At 45.7% G+C, this 19,814-nt stretch overlaps 3 protein-coding genes across 3 annotated transcripts in view; all 3 read left to right on the top strand.

The window, feature by feature from the left end:
- Nucleotides 1-9,999, top strand: part of DENND2C (DENN domain containing 2C) — a 29,429-nt gene extending 19,430 nt beyond the window's left edge. The window contains exons 18-29 of the mRNA XM_068918650.1: nt 527-714; nt 3,776-3,885; nt 4,411-4,480; nt 4,838-4,915; nt 5,820-5,960; nt 6,324-6,472; nt 6,933-7,110; nt 7,464-7,505; nt 8,465-8,570; nt 8,699-8,938; nt 9,254-9,340; nt 9,783-9,999. Coding sequence (XP_068774751.1) covers nt 527-714; nt 3,776-3,885; nt 4,411-4,480; nt 4,838-4,915; nt 5,820-5,960; nt 6,324-6,472; nt 6,933-7,110; nt 7,464-7,505; nt 8,465-8,570; nt 8,699-8,938; nt 9,254-9,340; nt 9,783-9,814 — 1,421 coding nt within the window. The 3' untranslated portion in view covers nt 9,815-9,999. The remainder of the gene's footprint in view (nt 1-526; nt 715-3,775; nt 3,886-4,410; nt 4,481-4,837; nt 4,916-5,819; nt 5,961-6,323; nt 6,473-6,932; nt 7,111-7,463; nt 7,506-8,464; nt 8,571-8,698; nt 8,939-9,253; nt 9,341-9,782) is intronic.
- Nucleotides 10,000-10,001: 2 nt separating this feature from the next.
- Nucleotides 10,002-14,328, top strand: BCAS2 (BCAS2 pre-mRNA processing factor). Its single transcript, XM_068918662.1, has 7 exons — nt 10,002-10,168; nt 10,249-10,341; nt 10,422-10,492; nt 10,588-10,749; nt 11,875-11,925; nt 13,151-13,231; nt 13,816-14,328. The coding sequence occupies exons 1-7, from the start codon at nt 10,076-10,078 to the stop codon at nt 13,940-13,942; spliced, it is 678 nt and encodes a 225-aa protein (XP_068774763.1). The 5' UTR covers nt 10,002-10,075; the 3' UTR covers nt 13,943-14,328.
- A 513-nt stretch (nt 14,329-14,841) lies between these two features.
- TRIM33 (tripartite motif containing 33) overlaps nt 14,842-19,814 on the top strand; it is a 43,643-nt gene continuing 38,670 nt past the window's right edge. Inside the window, exon 1 of the mRNA XM_068918196.1 lies at nt 14,842-15,307. Within this exon, the coding sequence (XP_068774297.1) occupies nt 14,842-15,307 (466 nt within the window). The remainder of the gene's footprint in view (nt 15,308-19,814) is intronic.

The raw sequence follows: 19,814 nt of genomic DNA, 5'->3' as shown, positions 1-19,814 counted from the left end.
TCCAGCAGGTGTCATGGTGCCTGGGCCACAGGGATTTCTTATGTCAGAGCATTGCCTGTGTTTGTGGGTGTGTACTACCTGCCAAGACATCCCAGCCTGTAGCGTTCCTGGTCAGGAAACTGCCTCTCTTGAATGCCCATGCTGTGTTATGGAGTAGCTGCCTGAAGCCTGGCAACATTTGTGAACTGATAAGGCTAGGCTTCTTCCGTCAGCCTTGCCTCATTGCTACCACAGCGTTGCTTGGAGGTGCACGAAAATAATGTCATGAGCAGCAGAACGCTAGCTATCAGGCAAAAGGGGCTGTGGAGCTGCTGCAAAGGCCAGTGCTGCTGTGCTTGGAACAGCTCTGAGCTTGAGGAGCTGACCGAGGAGTCCCATTCCCTTGGGGTGAGGCAGTGCTGTGAGGTTAGGCAAATGCACCCATCTCTTTTCCCCTTTCTGAAGGTAATGATGATTCTTCTCTGTGAGCTGTGGGCATGTGGCAATAGTAGTCGTGGGCTGGTTTTGGATGTGCTCTCTCCTTCAGGTCGACACAGGTGCCTGCTGCAGGTGCAGTCAGCCTGCAAGAGGAACCCACACTACCAGACGTTGGAGAGGGATTTGATAGAGCTCCAGGAACAGCAGCTATTTGAGCTGTTTGTGGTGGTGTCGCTACACAAGAAGGCATCGGAGATGACATACACACCTCAAATCATACAGCAGTTTCCCAGCAAGGTAAGAGCTGTATGGAAACCTCCCCACACAACGCGCTCAGTAACCGTTCATTTTCTCTGTGTGTTTGTCCCTTCCTGAGCTCTATTATAATAAAACTGGCCTACTAGGTATGATATGGGTTTGGGATTTGAAGCACTTTGCTCTGTTACAGGTCTAATGCATAGTCTTGGGCAAGTTGTTGAATGTCTTTCTTGATTCTCCATTGGTATAAATACCTGTAATATTGTAAGGTTTAGCAAGCCCCACCAACTTGGTGCCTCCAGAAACACTACCCTCGCAGCGGGGAAATTGGATTTGTAATGGAAAAGAATTTCTAACCTCAAATGTGCAGAGGAAAAACGTTTTTCTCTCAAAAGACAGAGCGGTTAGAGGCTTCTGTGTCTGATTCTGATGTCTCTGAGACATGGAAGGTGGACTTCCTAAGGGACGTGGATTGAAAATACAAGAACTGGTTTGAAGAGACAGCGCATCTCCAGAAGTGACTAACCCTGCTGCTGAAGTCCTGCAGCCTTTCCTTTCTTCTCATGCGTGTGCCTTCCTGTGATGATTTAACTGACAAAGCAATCATATGCAAGCATGTAATTGATCTTGTTACCTGAAGTACTGACTGAACCCTTCCTTGTTCTGGCACTAGTAGGGATGAAGCTGCTGTTCAAAAATAACTTGGCAACAGCTGGGTTATGGACCTTGGCCACTCTATAATTTGCCATGTTCTTTTTCAGTCTAAATGTTGTTCTGGTGTGAATACAGCTGGGTTTGTGTTGTGGCAGACTATTTTGTTTCCTTGTCTGCGGGCTCTTGGTGCACCTTATATCTCCTTCACTAGCTTTGACGGCTAGTAAGATCCAGCTTGCTCCTTGAATGTCTTGAGAATTACAAAAAGATGAGATTTTTAAGGACTGTTGTCCCACTAGCTATGGCATAGTGGGTGGGACTGGCTGGGAGTTTGAACATACGGCAAATCTCTTTTAAGAGCTCAGAGATGGGAGATGATAAAGCCCAAGAGAGCTGGAGGACTGCTGATGCCTTTTAAACTGAAAATAATTGCCTCTGACCCAGTTAATGGAAACGATTCTGTTCTGGTTGGCCAGTGCACTTGTGCCTATGTGCTTAACGCTCACTGGGTGTAATGAGGAGTTCATTGTCTTTTGTGGGAACTAGGAAGGCTCCTATTCTAATTGTCTGGAAATAACCGCAAAGCCATCCTGTATTGCGGTACACTGCTGAGGCAGCCTGCAGGAGAGAAAAGGGAGTGCATCGAAACTTTTTGTCTGTTCCCAAAGCTGGCCTGACTTCGTTGAGGCAGCTTGTGATTTATAGCAAGAAGGGGGGCAGTTTGGCTGATGTGATACAGGAACTGGAATCCTATGGCTTTTATGCTTACTTATACTTTTTGACAAAAAAAAATTAGATAAAATGGCCAAGCCACATATACCAGCCCTCCAAAAGCCAAGATTGACTGTGGAAGTTGAAATACTGTGAACCAAAACAAGCTATTTGAAATAAACTTTCTGTGTCTGTTCAGTCCAAATGGATGACAAGATGAGCGCATGTAACTGAATTATGACTCAGTGCACACACTAGTTAGTGTGAATCCAAGAGGATGAAGCCTTGATGCTTGCTTCCATGGTCCCAAACTGAATATTCATATGCCACTAGTTAGGCTTGTGCCTGGGACCATCCACTAAGGACAGAACAAAACCAATAATTCTTGTAGCTGCACTATCAGGAATAAGCTGGAGATTGTTAGGGAGTCTGCATGTCATCCAAATAGGGAAGGAGATCTTAAATTCATGAGGGGAAGTTATATGGGGCTCCAGCAGGACGTCTGGTGTCTGGCAGCAGCAGAGATTTGTGTGCAAATACCTTTAGCATCTTAAATATCTAAACATTTTGCTTCACAAAATTAATAAGGGACCACAGCCAGAAAGAGTGCACAGTCTTAATTTTGTGGGTAAAATTGAAGATGCATAAATGATGGCTGCTAAAAGTGCAAACTTTAGAGTTTCAGAAGGCAGAAAGGAGTGCAACCAGACTTAGCTTTTCCCTGGTACATTGCATCACCTTGGGGAAGCACAGCATGTTGTTCTTTCCTACTGCTTGAGCAGGTAATCAGACCTAATTGTACCATGTGGCTGTTTGCTTGCTTTTATAAATGCACTGACAAAACAAATGATTTTATTGGTGTTTGTTTATCCTTTATTCAAATTATGGTATTTTGATGGGGGACTTGCAGGAAACGTTGCCCGCCAATTATGGAGATGTTTTGATTACAGATGTGCGTCTCTTCTAAAAATAGCATTGCTTCCAAGTGATCTGCTTGTCACCCTCTTCTTTGGGCTGTGTGCCTAAGACCAGCAAAGCTTTTGTACAACTGTTATTCTGTGGAAAATGCTGTACTGTCTTTCTAACTATTCCTTGATGCTGTCTCAGCTTGGGACAGTGGAATAAGCTGCATATGCTGACTGAGAGCTCAGCTTCTAATATTAGCTTTATGGAACAACCTTCCTCTCCTCAGGGGCATTTCCAACTGAATTGTGCTCTCTCTTATTTAAAAAAACTTTCTTTTTGCCCCTTCTGAGTGGTTTTAAGCATGGAAAGTTGTGCTGTCTGTTGAGGGATTTGGCTTGAGCCTGTACCGGGTAACTGGGACATGGAACAGCTATGCTCTTTTCACAGCTGAATTGGGAACGATCTGCACATCAGAAGTCAAGGACATTCCTGTTTCTGTTAGCATCCCCAGCTCTCCTGGGAACAGAACTGAGGCAGGCTGCCTAATCACACAACAGTCATCTGGGGGCTCAATTCTAGTTTCACTCCCTATAAACTTGGCTATGCCACTAAATCTTGCTCAACACTTACCAAGACCAGCTGGGTAATTTTACAAAAGTCCAATCAGCAGGAATGATGAAAGAGGGGATGGGGAATCTGTTGTAGCCAGAATCTGTTCTCCTGCACTAGCTATCTGATGGTCAGTGTTTGGAAGAGTCTCTTATTGTTTAAAATGCTGCAGCCATGCACCATGCTGCAGTGACTTTAAATGCATGTGTTACCCCTCCAGCCTGAACATCCCTTCAGACAGTCAAAGGATACTGAAGAGAGGCTAAAGGTCATTCCCAAATTCTGCTTTCCAGATCCCAAAGACTGGTTTCCTACATCGGACCTTAAAAGGTAAAGAATTGTTTTTGAGTATTGATGCCTGATGTGCCTCTGGGGGCAATGCCGAGGGCTTAGGTATGTGCCAGTTCCCTGGACCAAAGGAACTGCAGCCAATGCAGGAAAAAAATGGGAAAGACTGAGCCCCAAACTGCTATGATAGGGGAAGATAAGGTTATGGAGGTAGAGGCAGACATGCTGCTTCTGCCCAAGCAGCGTCTTTCCTGTTTATAACAGAAGTTTGTAACTTCTGTTCAAGGCCAGCTCCTGCGAGCAGTAAGTACTTGCGCTGCTGCTTGGAAGAATGCAGAAGCGGTTGGGAAGGAGGAGAGCTATAGGTGGATGAGGGTCGGTGGCCTGCAGGTGTTCTTCCACAGAACGGAGGCTGACGTACCCGGCTACCCATAGCAGGGGTCTCTGCTGTGACCAGAAAGAGAAGGCCTGTAGTTTGTGGTGCACGTGTCTTGCTTTGTCTGTTGGTCTCTTGTCTTCCTCTAAACTGCATGATGAATTTGACCCTGACTGTTCTTTGGTCCTCAGCGAAACGTTTTCTTTTGTGTTGACGGGTGAGGATGGCAGCCGCTGGTTTGGATACTGCAAGAAGCTCCTGGTAAGCACCTATGTTGAATGGAGAGTAAAGAATACATTGATAAAGAGAAGCTTTCACAGTCAAGTGAGGATGCACAGTGATTTCCCATGTGGGTTGTGCAGTTCCTGTGCTACTGCTGACATTACCAGCCCCTTAAATGCATAAGGGCAGGGGCAGGATGATACCCAGGAGCAATACAGTGAAATGGGTTCTGGCTATGAAAGGCAGCTCCTGGGACTGCTCATTCCTCAGGAATCTCTTAAGTCAGAGGTGTAGAGGGAACTACAGCAGAAGGAATTCTGTGAGTCAGCTACATTGTAGGTGCTAGGTTCTTCATTGCATCCCTGTTCTCAGTGTAAATGTTCTGTTGCCTTTCAGCCAGAAGGGAAAGGGAAGCGCCTTCCGGAGGTGTACTGCATTGTTAGCCGCCTGGGCTGCTTCAACCTCTTCTCCAAGGTGAGGTGGGGAGAGCCTGTTACTTCTTATCAGATATGGGTCTCCAACAACCTGCAGGCTCCAGGAAGTAACTGGATGCTTCTGTCTAGCCTAAAATTGTTTAGCAATTATAACATCTATCCCAGCAGGGTGCTTCCTTGCTACCTTTGCTTTGACCGGGCAAAGGAAATGATACTAGCGCTGAGACTTGTCTGCCAGTACACAGATTATTCCTCCAGCAAGTTGCTGCCAGGGAGTGGCTTTTAATAGCCAATATTATTGGTGTGGAGACCTTTAATCCTCTTCTTCCACAACTTGGGCAAATGGAAAACCAGTTTAAAAGGAGAAAAAAGAGCTCAGTTGTTCTCCTACCACCGTGAGGAGAGTAGGTAAGGAGGTAAACGCTGGGAAAGGCTGGTACAGGTAAAGGCAGCTATTGCAGAAGAATACAGAGGACAAGCTTATGATGAAAGCTGGTTTCTAACTGTTGGAGCACTGAGTTTCTAGAACAGCATTTCAGAAGGGCTTCCTAGGGAGGAGGATGGGGCCTTGTCAAAGGGCAAGACGTAAGAAGTTACTCCTCTAAGTGGTTGTGAGAATTTGATTAACACACACACACACACACACACACACACACACACACACACACATATATATATATATATATATAAAACACATTCCTTGCAGTAGCAGGGGACTGGATTGGAGAAACGGGAAGTTGTAGTCATAGATATCTATTCCCATGTTGATTATTCAGGTTTTTGAGAGGAGCTAACACAGGGGTCCCAAGCGAGGGGGAAGAGGGCTGTGAGGCCATGTGGCACCTTTCACGTGTAGCTGCAGAATGGGATCACGTAACATAGAATCAGATCTCCTATGGCTCACCAGCAGGCACTGAACCACTGTCTGATTTATCTTCTTGCAGATTTTAGATGAAGTGGAGAAGAGACGAGAGATGTCCCCAGCCCTAGTGCACCCATTTATGCGTAGTGTCATGGAGGCACCTTTCCCTGCTCCTGGACGCACTATTACTGTGAAGAGTTTCCTGCCAGGAGCAGGAAATGAGGTAATTGAAATCGGGACTGGCTTTTCTGTGTTGATTGCTGTCTCTAGGGTGTAGTGGCACTTTGCAAACTGCACTGTACAGTGGTGCTGGCTGTAAGTAATTAACATGAAGATTATTTCCTAAAGTTTCAATAGAGGCTGTCAGAGAAACCTGCCTCCTGCAGAAGCATACTACGATAGAAGAGGTTCCCTGCCTTTTTAGAGAAGAACTGGTTGAGTCCTTTGCGCTGAACTGTCTAAGCTGCTTGGTTCCTACCTGTGAGGACCCATCAGTTTGCTTTCCGGACAGATTCCCCCCTCATCTAGCCCTCCTCTGCACTGTGGCACTCTCATCCAGCGCCCTGCATCTCTGCTTTTCTCTCAGGTTATGGAACTCTGCCGTCCGTTGGATTCTCGACTTGAACATGTTGACTTCGAATGCCTATTTAAGTGTTTAAGTGTCTCTCACATGATTCGGGTCTTTGCCTCTCTCCTGCTGGAAAGGAGGGTGATCTTTGTTGCTGACAATTTAAGGTGAAAAATGAGTCTGAGCATCTTGTTCTTTCTGAGGAATGTTGGTGGTTCTTCTGTGTTTGGGCCTGTTTCATGTGCAAGCTTGTCTAACTTTTTGTAAATAGTTACATTTAAGAGCTTTTTGCAGATTCTCCATAGACTATGTGCATGCTGAGAGTTTGTAGTATACGATTTACCTAAGAGGAGATAAGGGCATGTTACCTTTATCGCTTTAGTGTGGGTTGATGCTATTCCTAGTTCCCCATAACTGCCTTCAAAAGTAGATGTATGGGGCTTCTGCTGTTGCATTAACGACATATGCAATTATGGTTTTCCTGAGCATTTCTAACCTATGTCTGTAGCTCAGTTGCATAAACAATGTACGCAATTATGGTTTTCCTGAGCCTTTCTAACCTATGTCTGTAGCTCAGCGCTGAATGAGATGTTGACAATCCATTCTGTTCTTCTCTTACCTTTTTAGCACTCTGTCTAAATGTGGCCATGCTGCAGTGGCCACGCTTTATCCCTTCACTTGGCAACACACCTACATACCAGTCCTACCAACTTCCATGATTGATATTGCTTGCTCTCCGACCCCGTTCCTAATTGGCATTCTCTCCTGCTCGTTACCACAGCTCCAGGACCTGCCCATAGAAGAGGTGAGAGTTGGGGGGAAAGAAAAGGGAGGAACAATTCCAGTGTTATGAAGCTAACCTCGCTGGAAGAAACTGTGGATGTTCTCTTAATACAAAGTCTTAAACTTTTCTGAAACCATTGACAACTTGCCAGATACGTGTCAGGGTGTTCCGTTGTTGTCTAAGATAAATCATATTGACTGTTCTTAGAGAAAGGATGTAGTTTTGCAAAACCTGTGGTTTGTGTGTGAAATTCCCTGCCACTGAGGAGATCAAAAAAAGGTTTGGTTTTGTTTTGGTTTTGTTTTGTTTTGTTTTTTCTGTACAGCAACATACTTGGTTGTAAGAGTTAATGTGTTTGGTACATCTTTCCCCAGGTTCTGATTGTTGATCTTTGTGCTGACCGGTTTTTGCAAGAGGTGAGTAAAATAAGTGTTGGCTGCTCACGGCTATGTGCCGGGAAAGAGCACTGACGAAATGTAAGCAAGAAATCAGCAAAAGCTAGTATTCATATGCAGACTGCGGGGGGTCCAGGTAATATCCTGCATTCCTTTTAGATCCACAGAGAAGCAAAGGGAACAGGCTTGCAAGGATCCTTTTTGCAAGGTTGAGGTTACATGAGATACAGAGCCCTATGAAGCTGAAGGTGTTGCTTACTTGGGCTGTCTTAGATACTTAGTTGGTTTGTTCTGTTAAGTGGACCACTAGGATTCTTTGCTGCTTTCTGGCTGTCTTTCTGTGCACTTGATCTCTACAGGGCTTTATCCTCTCTCATCTAGGTGTGTGGTTTTTTCCAGGAACGATGATCTAGAAAACAAACTATCATAGTTCTCTTGCAATTCTCTGCTGGCCCCAAATTTTCCCTAATGTACAGACAGTGCCTTCTACATCAGCAGACAGATCACTATAAAGATCCTGGAGCATTAGTAGTTCAGGAGGGTATTTGCCTCTCCTTTCCCTTGCCTTATTGTTCTATTTTGCGTTGCAGCCTGCAACTGGAGAAAGGTATTAAAGGATCGTTTTTTCACCAGAACGTTGTGACTTGTCATCTTTTCTGAGCAGACTTTTGTTCTGGTGTGTTTTATCACTGGTATATTAAGCCTGGGTCTGTGTAGTGGATGTAGCATACCTTGTTCTGTGTTGGTCATTTGTGCATGTGACTGCTACTACTTAGTTGGAAGGTGCTGAGCAAATGTTTTTCATTTCTGTGGCTACAAGACAAATGCATTGTCTTCACCAGCTTACCCCATATCACAGAGTAACTTCCCTCTGATCGTTTCAGGTGTGTCATGAGTATTTCTTATCTGTTCACAGTGAGAAGTTTCTACTGATGACAGATAAAACACAAAAATGCCTTCCTGACCATTTTTCTCTTTAGGTATCAGATGAGGATGAGATCCTGCCTCATAAGCTCCAGGCTGCACTTGAACAAATCTTGGAGGAACGAAATGAAATCTTGTCTCAAGAGCAGAGTAGCACACAAGGTACTTGTACGGAAAAGTCTACACATAGAGTATATGTCTACAGTAGACTATATGACTCTTCCTCAGAAGAGGACTGTCCAAAATGATGACTATAGAGGGAAATGATTCCTCTGTTGACCTTTTCACAGGTGATATGCCTCTTAACTCCCTGGTCTCTGAAGCTTTTGTGCGCTTCTTTGTGGAGATTGTTGGACACTACTCCCTACACATGAACGTCACAGAAAAAGGGGAGAGAGTGTTTCAGCGGGAGTTGTTCCGAAAATCTCATATGTCACGCAATGTGCGTCACTTCCTGCACTTGTTCATGGAAACACAGATGTTTGCAGGGTTCATACAAGATCGAGAGCTGAGTAAGAGCATGGTCAGAGGTGAGGTTTGATACTAATTTCTCGTTTTGCAAAGTAACTTTCAAAGTATAACGTCGCATCACTTTGATTCTTAAGGAGCCTTCTGTCCTGGCAGGTTACCCTGTTGCCCCCGGGGCAAATGTAATGCAGATGTGGTGTCTAACGGCTCAGCAGAATGCATCTTGTTAAGCAAAGAGTTTTTGTATCTGTCTCCTCTCTAGGCTTGATCCTGCAGCTGATATTACAGGCACAATTTTCTTTTCACAATCTTGTTAATGATTTGAGATGCCACGTGCTAAGAAATGGGAATAGCTGAGTGATATTTTTCTTCTCCAGGTCTTTTTGAGGTCCGTGCCTTGGAGTATTTGGAGAGTATTCCAGAGACTGGACCAAGTGGAATGAACAAAATCCTTCGCAGTCTTGGTAAAGAGGCAGCTTTGGTATTTTGGTTGGATAATCTTTTTTCATAAACATGGCTATTGAACAAATAATTTTAAGCAAAAGAGTGCACTCTTTGCCTCATGCACTTTTACTTGTTTGACCTATGCTGAGCACTTTGTAATTTTTTATTTTTAAAATATTCATATAAAATGATAAAAATATAAATATAATTTATATAATTAATGTAAATAAAATATTTATATTTACTAAATATAAATTATATAATATTTATATGCTTTTCAAGCTTTTCCATCTCTCGATACAGTTTGTGGTAGCTGTCTAATCCCAGAGCTGCCTGCCACGCTGCAGGGGCATGCGCCTCTTTCCCGGCAGCGGCGGCCACGCGCGAATGTCTGCCTTGAGGCCGGGTTCGCCGCTGGCCGCTGCAGCGTCTCCGCGTCCTAACCGTCTGTTTTCTCTGTAGGAAGCAAAATGCGATTTCTTCAGAAGAAGTGACTGCGGGGCGGCGCCGGCGCGCTCTGCCTCCTCAGTAACGGCCTCCTGACCCGGAAGCTGCTCTCTGCCTCTCCGTCACCGTCCGCGCGCTGCCGGCCGAGCCCGCCGCGAGCCGCGAGGCCCGACCCGGCCCCGGCGAACCCTCGCTCGTCCCCCCAGGCGCAGCCCGTGCCGCCGCGGGTGGGCGGCGGGCGGGGCGGGGCGCGGCGCGGCGCAGGCGCTCTGCGGGGCGCGCAGGCGCAGAGCGGAGCGGATCCGGACATGTCGGGCCCGGGGCTGGTGGCGGGCGATGTGGTAGTGGACGCGCTGCCCTACTTCGACCAGGGCTACGAGGCGCCGGGCGTCCGCGAGGCGGTGAGCGGGGCTGGGGCTGGGGCCGGGGCTGGGGCCGCGGCCGCGCTCGCGCTGCTCCCTGACGTCCCCGTGTGTGCTAGGCCGCCGCATTGGTGGAGGAGGAGACGCGGCGGTACCGGCCGACGAAGAACTACCTCAGCTACCTGCCTGCGCACGACTACAGCGCCTTCGAGGTGAGGAGCGGCGGCCCCGGCCCCGGCCCCGGCCCCGGCCCCGGCCCCGGCCCCGCCGCCTCACCGCCGTGTCCCCGCAGACCGAGATCATGCGGAACGAGTTCGAGCGCCTGGCCGCGCGGCAGCCGCTGGAGCTGCTCAGCATGAAGAGGTGAGCCCCCCCCGGCCGGCCCCCCGGCCACCCCCCCGGCCGGCCCGGACCCTGCGTGCCAGGCCGAGCTGAGCGGGCGGCGCGGTGCGTTGCAGGTACGAGTTGCCGGCCCCCTCCTCCGGGCAGAAGAACGACATCACGGCCTGGCAGGAGTGCGTCAACAACTCCATGGCGCAGCTGGAGCACCAGGCCGTCCGCATCGAGAACCTGGAGCTCATGTCTCAGCACGGCTGCAATGCCTGGAAGGTCTACAACGAGTAAGGTGTTTCGCTGCTTTGTTGAACCTGCTTACAGCTGTAACTTCACTTTCCATGTGTTCCTCATGCTTTTCTGTGTAACTACAACGAGAATCTCATGAACATATCCTGGAACCACTGCAGAATTCCTCTGAGAAAACTCTACGTGCAAGAAACAGCTGTGATCTGAGGAGCCCTCCTTCGTGGCCTAGAAATAGCCTTCGTGGCCTAGAAATAGCCTGTACCTCTTAAATTCAGTACATCTTAAGTCTTGAATTTCGTGAGTTATTGCTTGGGTAGCAGTTGGTTGCTTTTGGACTTATATTGCAGATAGCTGAACCAACTTGCAACAATCTTTAAAATGGTAATTCAGCAGCTGGAAACCAAGATGTGCTACCACTCCTGTTTGGCCTGGAGCCATTTGTGAAATAAAGCTGTGGCAAAAGCTGAATAGAGCTCTAGAAAGTAGGGCTGGAGGAATCATTTAGGCTATTTCAGGCAGGGATTTTTAATACTTGTTTTTAAGAAGAGTTAGCTTAAGCTTCAATTAAGGTGTAGGCAAAAGGAACATGTAGCTTTCTGAGAGGAAGCAAAGGGTTGTTTGTTTAGCTTAGGGAAAAAGGAGACAGGAAGAGGATACATTAACTTTTATAAATATGCTGGGGAGAGAAAAAGAATTGTTTGTGCTCTGACAATATATGAGGGGAAAAAAATGATATAAATTGGTTACAGGTAAGTTTAAGACCTAATAGAATTAGAAGACCATATTTTATTACTTGGTGATGAGGTAATGAAATGTTTCAACAGTATTCTAATCAGAATAGCACAAGTATTCAGTGAGAAGCTTGAAGGTAGAACGTGATTAACTGATGGATTTAGCTTTATGTTATGATTATCTGATAGCAAGGGGTGAACGTGGTAATTATTGAAGATTTATGTCTTAAATTGCGTATATTACTACAGAAGCGTTGAGGTGTTACGTGTCATGCTCCTCGGGAGTGAAGAGCACAGACTGCACTGAGAACAGATTGTCTGATATTTGCACTGTTACCAGCTTGTTCCTTGCTTAACTCTGAAGATTTAAACGGTAGGTTAAATGGGTGAATATGTGTTTTCCTCATACTGTACTTACTGTTCTGCTATTAGGCACCTGGTTCATATGATAGAACAAGCCCAGAAAGAACTTCAGAAGTTGAGGTGAGTCATTGTTTTTCATAGTCTTGTACTGAAGATGGAAGGAATACGAATTCCTCCTGTAGCTACGCAGAGAGGCTTGTGTGTATGCTGCTGCCACTGTCAGGAAAGACGACCTAGAATAGTAAGTGGGGGGGGGTCTACCCCCTGCCCCGCCCCAGACTTATCTTTATAATACCTGTTCTGCCTTGTGTGTGTGTGTGTGAACCTCTGCTTCGAGCAGAATGAATTGTGGAGGATCGAGCAGAATGAATTGTGGTGGGATCCTCTCTCAAACTCCGTCGTGTTTTGTTTTCACTGTTAATAGACCTTTGTTTGGTATGCAGTTGTCTCAGTGGAGACATGCTGGCTGAGGTTAAGTTTGGCCTCTCAATTAAAAGTGAATGCTTTAATGAGTTAATAGACAGGGATTGCTCACTGATGGAGTAGTAGGATATCAAAGTGGTGCACGTTAGTAACTCATTTTATTTAGGCAGGATGCTATGGACTATGCAAATAAGAGCTTTTCAGCTTTCGGATTCAGGTGAACTACTGTAATTTTCAGTATCTTCAACCTGAAGATGGGACTGCATACTGAGATGTGCATAGAAAACCAGGTTGCATAGCAAGTTGTATCTTTTATCATTACCTGCTTCTTTGGGTTAGCTGGAGTTAGCGTCTTGGACAGAATCAGTGCGGGAATCAGTGCGAGAGTCGATAGAAGGAGGATTCCTGAGTTGGGAAAGGCTAAAGGAACACACTGAGGCAGAAAAAGGAGGCTAACAGAATAAGAGCTTTAGCAACATGAACTAAAATTAATTTGGTCTCCTGAGTGGTTGGAAGTATTCGGCACTTCTCGGGTGCTTCACTGAATTACTGGATATCGTGAATGGTTAGCAGATCAGCTTAGCTCTTCTGACCTTTTCCAGAGAGAACAAAACAGAGCTGCTGGGCTCTGGGCTCGGCCAGCTTTTGCATTTCCTGCTGTAGCAGAAGATTTGAGTTTTTGAACTTTTGTTCATAGTAGGATGTTAATTTTTTTTTTTTCCTTAAACTTATTTTGTGGTTCTGTGTGCAGCCCTGTACTAGGCTTTTTCCATCTGTATGTGGTAGTTAGGATCCTGGCTACACAAGTGCTTTCTGGTAGTACTTCTAGGGTTTAGGTGTATTTCAAGATTTAACAGTAGATCTTACAAATTAAAAAAAAAAAAAAAAAAGAAAGCAAAGAATATAATCTTTTCTCCCTCAGGAAAAACATTCAAGATCTGAACTGGCAACGAAAGAACATGCAGCTCACGGCTGGGGCTAAGCTACGAGAAATGGAATCTACGTGAGTATCTAGAATTTTTACTTTAAATCTTCCATAAGTATATCTTTTGTGTGAAATTCTTGGAGAACGTCAATAGTCTTTCAGTGCTCTCATAAGATGTTTTCACGGGAATACTAGTTCTCCATACAAAGTTTTTTTAAAGGATGCATGATTCAGTTCCACATAATAGTTATTGTGGTTGAATGAAACAGTGAGCAACAGATGTGAGAAGTAGGGCATATTAGGTCCTTGAAATTGCCTGTGTAAATTGTTTCTTAAACCCTTCTTTATCTAAATATTGGAAGTCAATGTTTTTGAGCCTTTTTTTCCTTATAACCTAGTATGTGAAGTTTTGTATGTTAAGGTTTAACAGAGCTAAGCTAAACCTTAACCTAAGAGAGTTAAGGTTTAACTTTTGTCGCTTTAGTTGTCCAAATTACCATTGATGTCAACAGAGGTTTATTATCTACTGAGAAAAATACTTTTGTATTTAGCGTCTTCACTTTTTTTTGAATCAATAACTAACGTGTTCCTCTGATTTTAAAAAGGGGGATTGTTTAAGCGCAAATACCACTTAAAGGCTTTTTGTTTTTATTCTCTTCCAGATGGGTGTCTCTTGTCAGTAAAAATTATGAGATTGAACGAACTATTGTGCAGCTAGAAAATGAAATTTCACAGATCAAACAACAGCATGGGGAAGCAAACAAGGAGAACATCCAGCAAGACTTCTGAGGGTTTAATCCTTACTGTTTTACTTGTTTTAAAATATGCTGCAGTATTTGAAGATGCTACGTGTTTTTAGACCGCTAATTGCAGTTGTGTAAGGTGATGGAAAAAATACCTTTCTAAGTGTTGTTGACCCTACCTCCTCCTAGAAAATGAGGAAGACTCAGAATATATTGTTCAAGTATATTATAAGCACAGTTAAGTGTACTGTGAATTATTTCACATTTTATATACGGTGCCGTGGTTCTTAGAATTGTTTCATGTTTTTGCATTTTTCCCAAGGCCTGAACTAAACCTCCTTTTGCTCTTTGTATGCCCTTTGCTGCGATGTCACAAAACAACTCGAGTCGTGTCAGGCAAAAGACTCTGCCAAATAAAACCCCTTAACACTATTCTTGTTGGCGCCTGTTGGGGCCGGGGCCGGCTGAGGGGCGGCGGGCCGTGAGGGGGCCGCACCTGCCTGTGGCGCTGCCCGGAGCTGGCGCGGGGCCCTCAGGAGCCGCGCGCCGCCGCCGCTCCCGCCTCCCGGGGCGGGGGGAGGGGAGGGCGGTGCGCGGCGGCCCGCCCCCGCTGCCCGTTGGCTGGGGGACCGTTGCCGCAGGCCAATCGGACGTCGCGGCGAGCTCACGCCGCGACCGGGTTGCCCGCCCCGCCGGGGGCCAGGCGCATGCGCCGCCCTCGTCGCGCTACGTCACGCCTCGTCTCTCCGGGCGTCCCCCTTAAGGCAGAGCGCGCGCTCCTCGCGCCGCCTTCGGGACGCCGCGACCGCGCCTGCGCCGCCTCGGGCGCGTGCCCGCCTCCCCACCGCGGCGCGCGGTGACGCTGTGCGTGCGTGCGTGCGTGCGCGCGCGCAGGCGCGGAGCGGTGCGTGCGCGGAGCGGGGAGTTGGGTTCAAAGGAGGAAACATGGCGGAAAACAAAGGCGGCGGCGGCGGTGGGGAGGGGGCCGCGGAGGCTGGGCCGGGCGGAGGCGGCGGCCTGGAGCCCGCCGCCGCGTCCCCCTCGGGCGCCGCGCCGCCCGCGCCCGCCGCCGCGCCGCCCGAGGAGCGGGAGAGCCCGGGCGCGGCGGCGGCGGCGGCGGCGGTAGCAGCGGAGCGCGGTCCCGGGGAGGCGGAGGCCGAGGCGGCGGCGGGGCCCGGGGCCGCCCCGGGGCCGGGCCCTAGCCCCGTGCCGCCGCTGACGCCGGCGGCGCCGGGGCCCTTCTCGCTGCTGGACACCTGCGCCGTGTGCGCGCAGAGCCTGCAGAGCCGGCGCGAGGCCGAGCCCAAGCTGCTGCCCTGCCTGCACTCCTTCTGCCGGCGCTGCCTGCCCGAGCCCGAGCGGCAGCTCAGCGTGCCCGTGCCCGGCGGGGCCAACGGCGACATCCAGCAAGGTGAGCGCCGCCCCGCGCTGCTCCCTCGCCGGCCGGCCTTCCCCGGCGGCCGGGCGTCCCCGGGGCGAGTCCTGCCTTCGCCCCGGCTTCCTGCCTGGCCAGACCCGGAGAGATTTCGTACGCGATCGCCGGTGTTTCTGTTGCCGTAATCCTCACGACACGCGTATGCGGCGTGCTTCGTGTTTCCGAGTCACGGCCGAGACTTGGAAGTTGGTCTGCGTATTTGGGAATGGTAGCGTAAATCGGGTTGCGTGTTTTGTTTTGACTTTCAGGGATGCTATGTTAGAGGCATATCCATGAGATGCTCGACTGTTCGCTTCTACAGCGCCTGAAAAAAAATTTGTCTAAGTGACGTTTGGTTCACTGTTGGTATAGGGTTATGTGCTCAATGAGAAGTGGTATGTGTAGTACACCTACTTCCAGATACGTGTTTCCAGCTTCCTGTGTGTGTAGTTAAAACACTCATAGCCTTACTTATCGGTTGCCTTGCCTCTGTGCTCTGTGCATACACAGGTATTGTGCTATGGGACAAGTACAGTCTTCTCTTTCCACATCCTTTTGTTGAAATCACAACTGGAATTTGACTTTTTGTATTTGTTTTCATGTTCAGAGATGGAATTGTAAAGCTTCCAGAGCTTTTAGTAGAGTGATTCACATGCTGTAGTCTACGGACCGAACTAGGGCCCTGGTAAGTGGTTTTGTAGCTCTTAACCGGTCCCTGTGGTCAAAGGGACCCTATTTGGCGACATCTTTCTGGTTTTAGCAACAACTCGAGTCTTTCCTATGTTGCTCAGTGGTGTGTTGGTAAGGAGTTAACTTGGAGTAGTAGTGGTCCTTTTATACAAAATGTTCAGAAACTGTTCCTCTGGGATATGGTCTTAGAAGGTCCATCAGTTTTAAAGAGATGATATATTAAATGTACTTTAAACAGGCTGACTAAAGCACTTGATTGGTCTTATGATCCCTTTTGTTAAGGTCTAGTTCTGCATTTTGCATGATGTATATATTAAAAGATACAGGAGCGGCGAAGCTAGGTTTATATTCTAGGAATAAGTGGCATTAAAGGAACATGTCTGTTAAGGTACAGATGCAGGAAAAAAAATGAATTGCAACTTCTGAAGTAAATATTAACTGGAATATCGGTTCCTATCGTACACGTTTTAAGAACGCTGGATTGTGTGCTTTGGTGACATAAGTATTCAGCGTTTGATTGGTTCATCAAGAACTTTTAGCCGGCCTGAGCAAGATGTGCATGTAGGTAATGATGGTCCAACTGTGATGGTATGTAAGTCTGTATGATTAGATTTATTAGTCCAGTGAGTCACTTGAGAACAAAGCATTGACCAGCTAGAACTGCAGATAAAACTGCTGTTTTGTAGACAGCTCTCTCTGCATGTTGCCAGTGGAATCAGTTGGATGGCGAATGAAACGCTCTACAGGAAAATGAGGTAAAAGTGGACGTTCTCAACCTACAGAGAAGTACTGCGTCGCTCAGTCATGTGGATTCCTTCCCAGCTGGCATAGATTATGTCAGTCAGGAATCCTAGTGTTACTTTCACTTCTGCTGCTTCTGTACTTTCCCTAACTTTTAAATGTAATTCTCTAGTTTTTAAAGGCTTTTGTTACCTTGCTGTAAGCAAATACTGTTTTCCTGAAGGAAGGATTAATGGGAAATGATACCTATAGCTATACCTGAAGCAGGTTACACTTACCTGCAGGCGCTCACTGCTGGATTATATGCTGTACTATTTTATATGCATCTAAAACTGCCTGCTATTTTTCAGGTACTCTACAGCTAGATAAAAGAATTACAGATGCCTTGAAAAACTGCTGTGGCTTTTTTTTTTTCCCTGGTATTTTTCTGGTTACTTTCTTAATTTAGTTTCAGGTTTTGCTCCTTAAGAACTGTCACTACTTAAAATACTAAATATATATATATTTATTGGATAGTAACTGTGGAAGCTGCCTACCAGGAGCTGAGTGCAAGGTCAGTACCTACATAGCAGCTCTGACGGCAGTGTGCTGCTCTCGCAGAGAGAACAGGAAAGATGCTTGGAGGCAGTAATTGCAACGGGTCCATACGAGGATCTCCTCTCCTACCACATTGTCTCGCCCTTGAGGGATACTACTGTCGAGGACAGAAAAATGGTCTTGGTTCCTAAAAGTCTGAGAAACACTGACCAAAGTTAAAAATAATTCTCCAAAGTTCTGGTTTGCTATAGTATGAGAAGTAACTGGTGGTTTCCTACCTGTTGCACTGCTGAATGAAATGCTTTGCTGTGGTATATGTTTATGTTGAAGATCACTTAGAAATTTCTATGTTGTAATAATACAGAAGAAAAATAGTATCTCTTATTCATTTTAATGACTTTATAGGTCATTAAAGTATGCATTTTATTGGATAGAGAGTTGAATTCTCACTATCTGCTGTATCAGCTGTCCAGCTAGACTATTTCTTTTAGTTTGAATAGAAACCTAAAAGAAAATGCCTCCTTCTGTTAGGTATTACACTATTCTGAAAAATGAATATTTTTAAGTTAGAGATTTTAGAAAATTAAAGAGACTGCAAAGCAACTTTTTAATGCACTTACTGTTTTTATTCCTGGGAAGATAGGTTGTTTTGAAATTTCACTGCCTCACAGAGGTATTTACAATCTTTCTTAAGAAGATTATCTCAGTAAAGAGAATGTGTGGTTCTCCCAGCTCCTTGTGAATGTCACAATCTGGCAGGCCTTCATTAGGCTGCTGAAAAGGTAGAAAATGAGCTACAAGATAACTTTCAGAGAGCTTACAGAAAACGTAGACAATGGATTTATGTGTGTGTATGTATAAGTAGAGCAACAATACGTTTAATACTGGGAGTGCTGTAATATATAGTATTGTAAATTGTTTTGAAATGCTGAATTCGACTCCCATATGTAGAGTGTGTGTTCAGAAAAATTATATTAAGTCCCATCTTAAATTATGCAGTAATTCTATTTTTATTTGCTTTGGAAGGGGGGATACATCACGTTCTCACAGACATGATATAATTTATATATAACTTAATCTGAGTTTGGTAGTAGTTGTTGTATTTTCAGTCAGGAAAGTTGAAAATTCCCACTTTGAATGGACTGCTTAAGCTATGCAAATGCCTCCAGTCTTATTTTCAGTGAATGTCAGCACAATCCAGCATCATTCCTGTACCTGAGCTCTTTTGACTCTTCATGGCTTTCTTCTGCGTTGGTGAGACAGGGACATAAATATATGCTGGAGCACAACAGAGGTAGAGTTCTGAAAAATATTCAATTCATATTCTGGAGGTATTAAAAATCTTTGTCTGAAATATAAATTTCAGTCTATATTAATAGTGTATTTTAATATAATGTTTTTGTTTGAGTATGCTCTAGGCACCTGTTATTTTTATAATAGCGCTAGAATTGATGTCTGTGACTGCTACAGATTGTTTTTCTATATTAAGTATGATATGTTACCAGTTCCATTCATGACAGTTATGATAAAAGTAGGCATTGTTTGATTTAAAAAAAGTGAAGAAGCTGAGTTAGGAGTAGAGCTTCAAAGTAGTTTTTTTTTTGAAATGTATTTTGATAGATTGTGCCACTTGTTTGACCTGTGTGAATTTATTTGACTGTCTGACTAGTGAAACTAGAACAGATGTTTTGATGTGTGGCTATTCGGAAATACATATCTGATGAACACTCAAATTGCTGAGGGAAGTGAATATTATGCATGTGCAGTAACTACTGTTGGTGTTTGCAACCAGTAAGTGAAACCTGGTAGAGATTCATTCCTTAGAGGACTGCATACATGCCAAATTTAACTTAAAACGGAAGTTTCAGTTATTAGATCACAGAAGTGCTTGCAAATATTTCCTGAAGTGTGAAGCTTTTTTATCGTCATTATCGCAATGTAAACATCTGAAGGGATTTTGAATTTACTTTTATTCACTCAGTACTTTTGCATTGACACTTTTCAACCCAAAGCAGATATGTATGCTTAAGAACAGATGTCTAAAATGATCCTGTTCTCTCAAACGTTAATTAGGATTATGCAAGGTTGAAGGCTTGATTGTCAGGGGACGCCTTGGTAGAGTTTTAGTCTAGTGCTAATTGAGGTGATGTCTCATTAGTATCAACAGAAAATCTAAGTCATTTCTTTAAAATGAATATTCTTGAAAGATCACAGAATCACATAGGCTGGAAGGGACCTCCAGAGGTCTCTAGCCCAACCTCTTGCTCAAAGAGGTCCAGGTAGAGGAGGTTGCTTAGGGCTTTGTCCAGTTGAGTTTTGACTATATACTAGGATGGCAGCTTCACAGTGTCCCTTGCTCCAGCTCATGTTGTTACTGCTGATCCCTTCCATGGTGCACCTCTAGGAGGATTTGGTTTGAGTCAGTCTTCAGTGCATTCCCCCCCCCCCAGTCTGGTAGCCGTAGACAGCAGCCGGGTCCCCCCGTCCAGGCTAAACGAGGCTGTTCCCTGCAGCCTCTCCTGTGTTGTGGGCTTCA

Source organism: Struthio camelus, chromosome 24 (assembly GCF_040807025.1).
Source record: "Struthio camelus isolate bStrCam1 chromosome 24, bStrCam1.hap1, whole genome shotgun sequence".
NCBI classification, from domain to species: domain Eukaryota; kingdom Metazoa; phylum Chordata; class Aves; order Struthioniformes; family Struthionidae; genus Struthio; species Struthio camelus.
The sequence above is the reverse complement of the archived record's forward strand: the minus strand, read 5'-3'. Positions and strand labels throughout refer to the sequence as shown.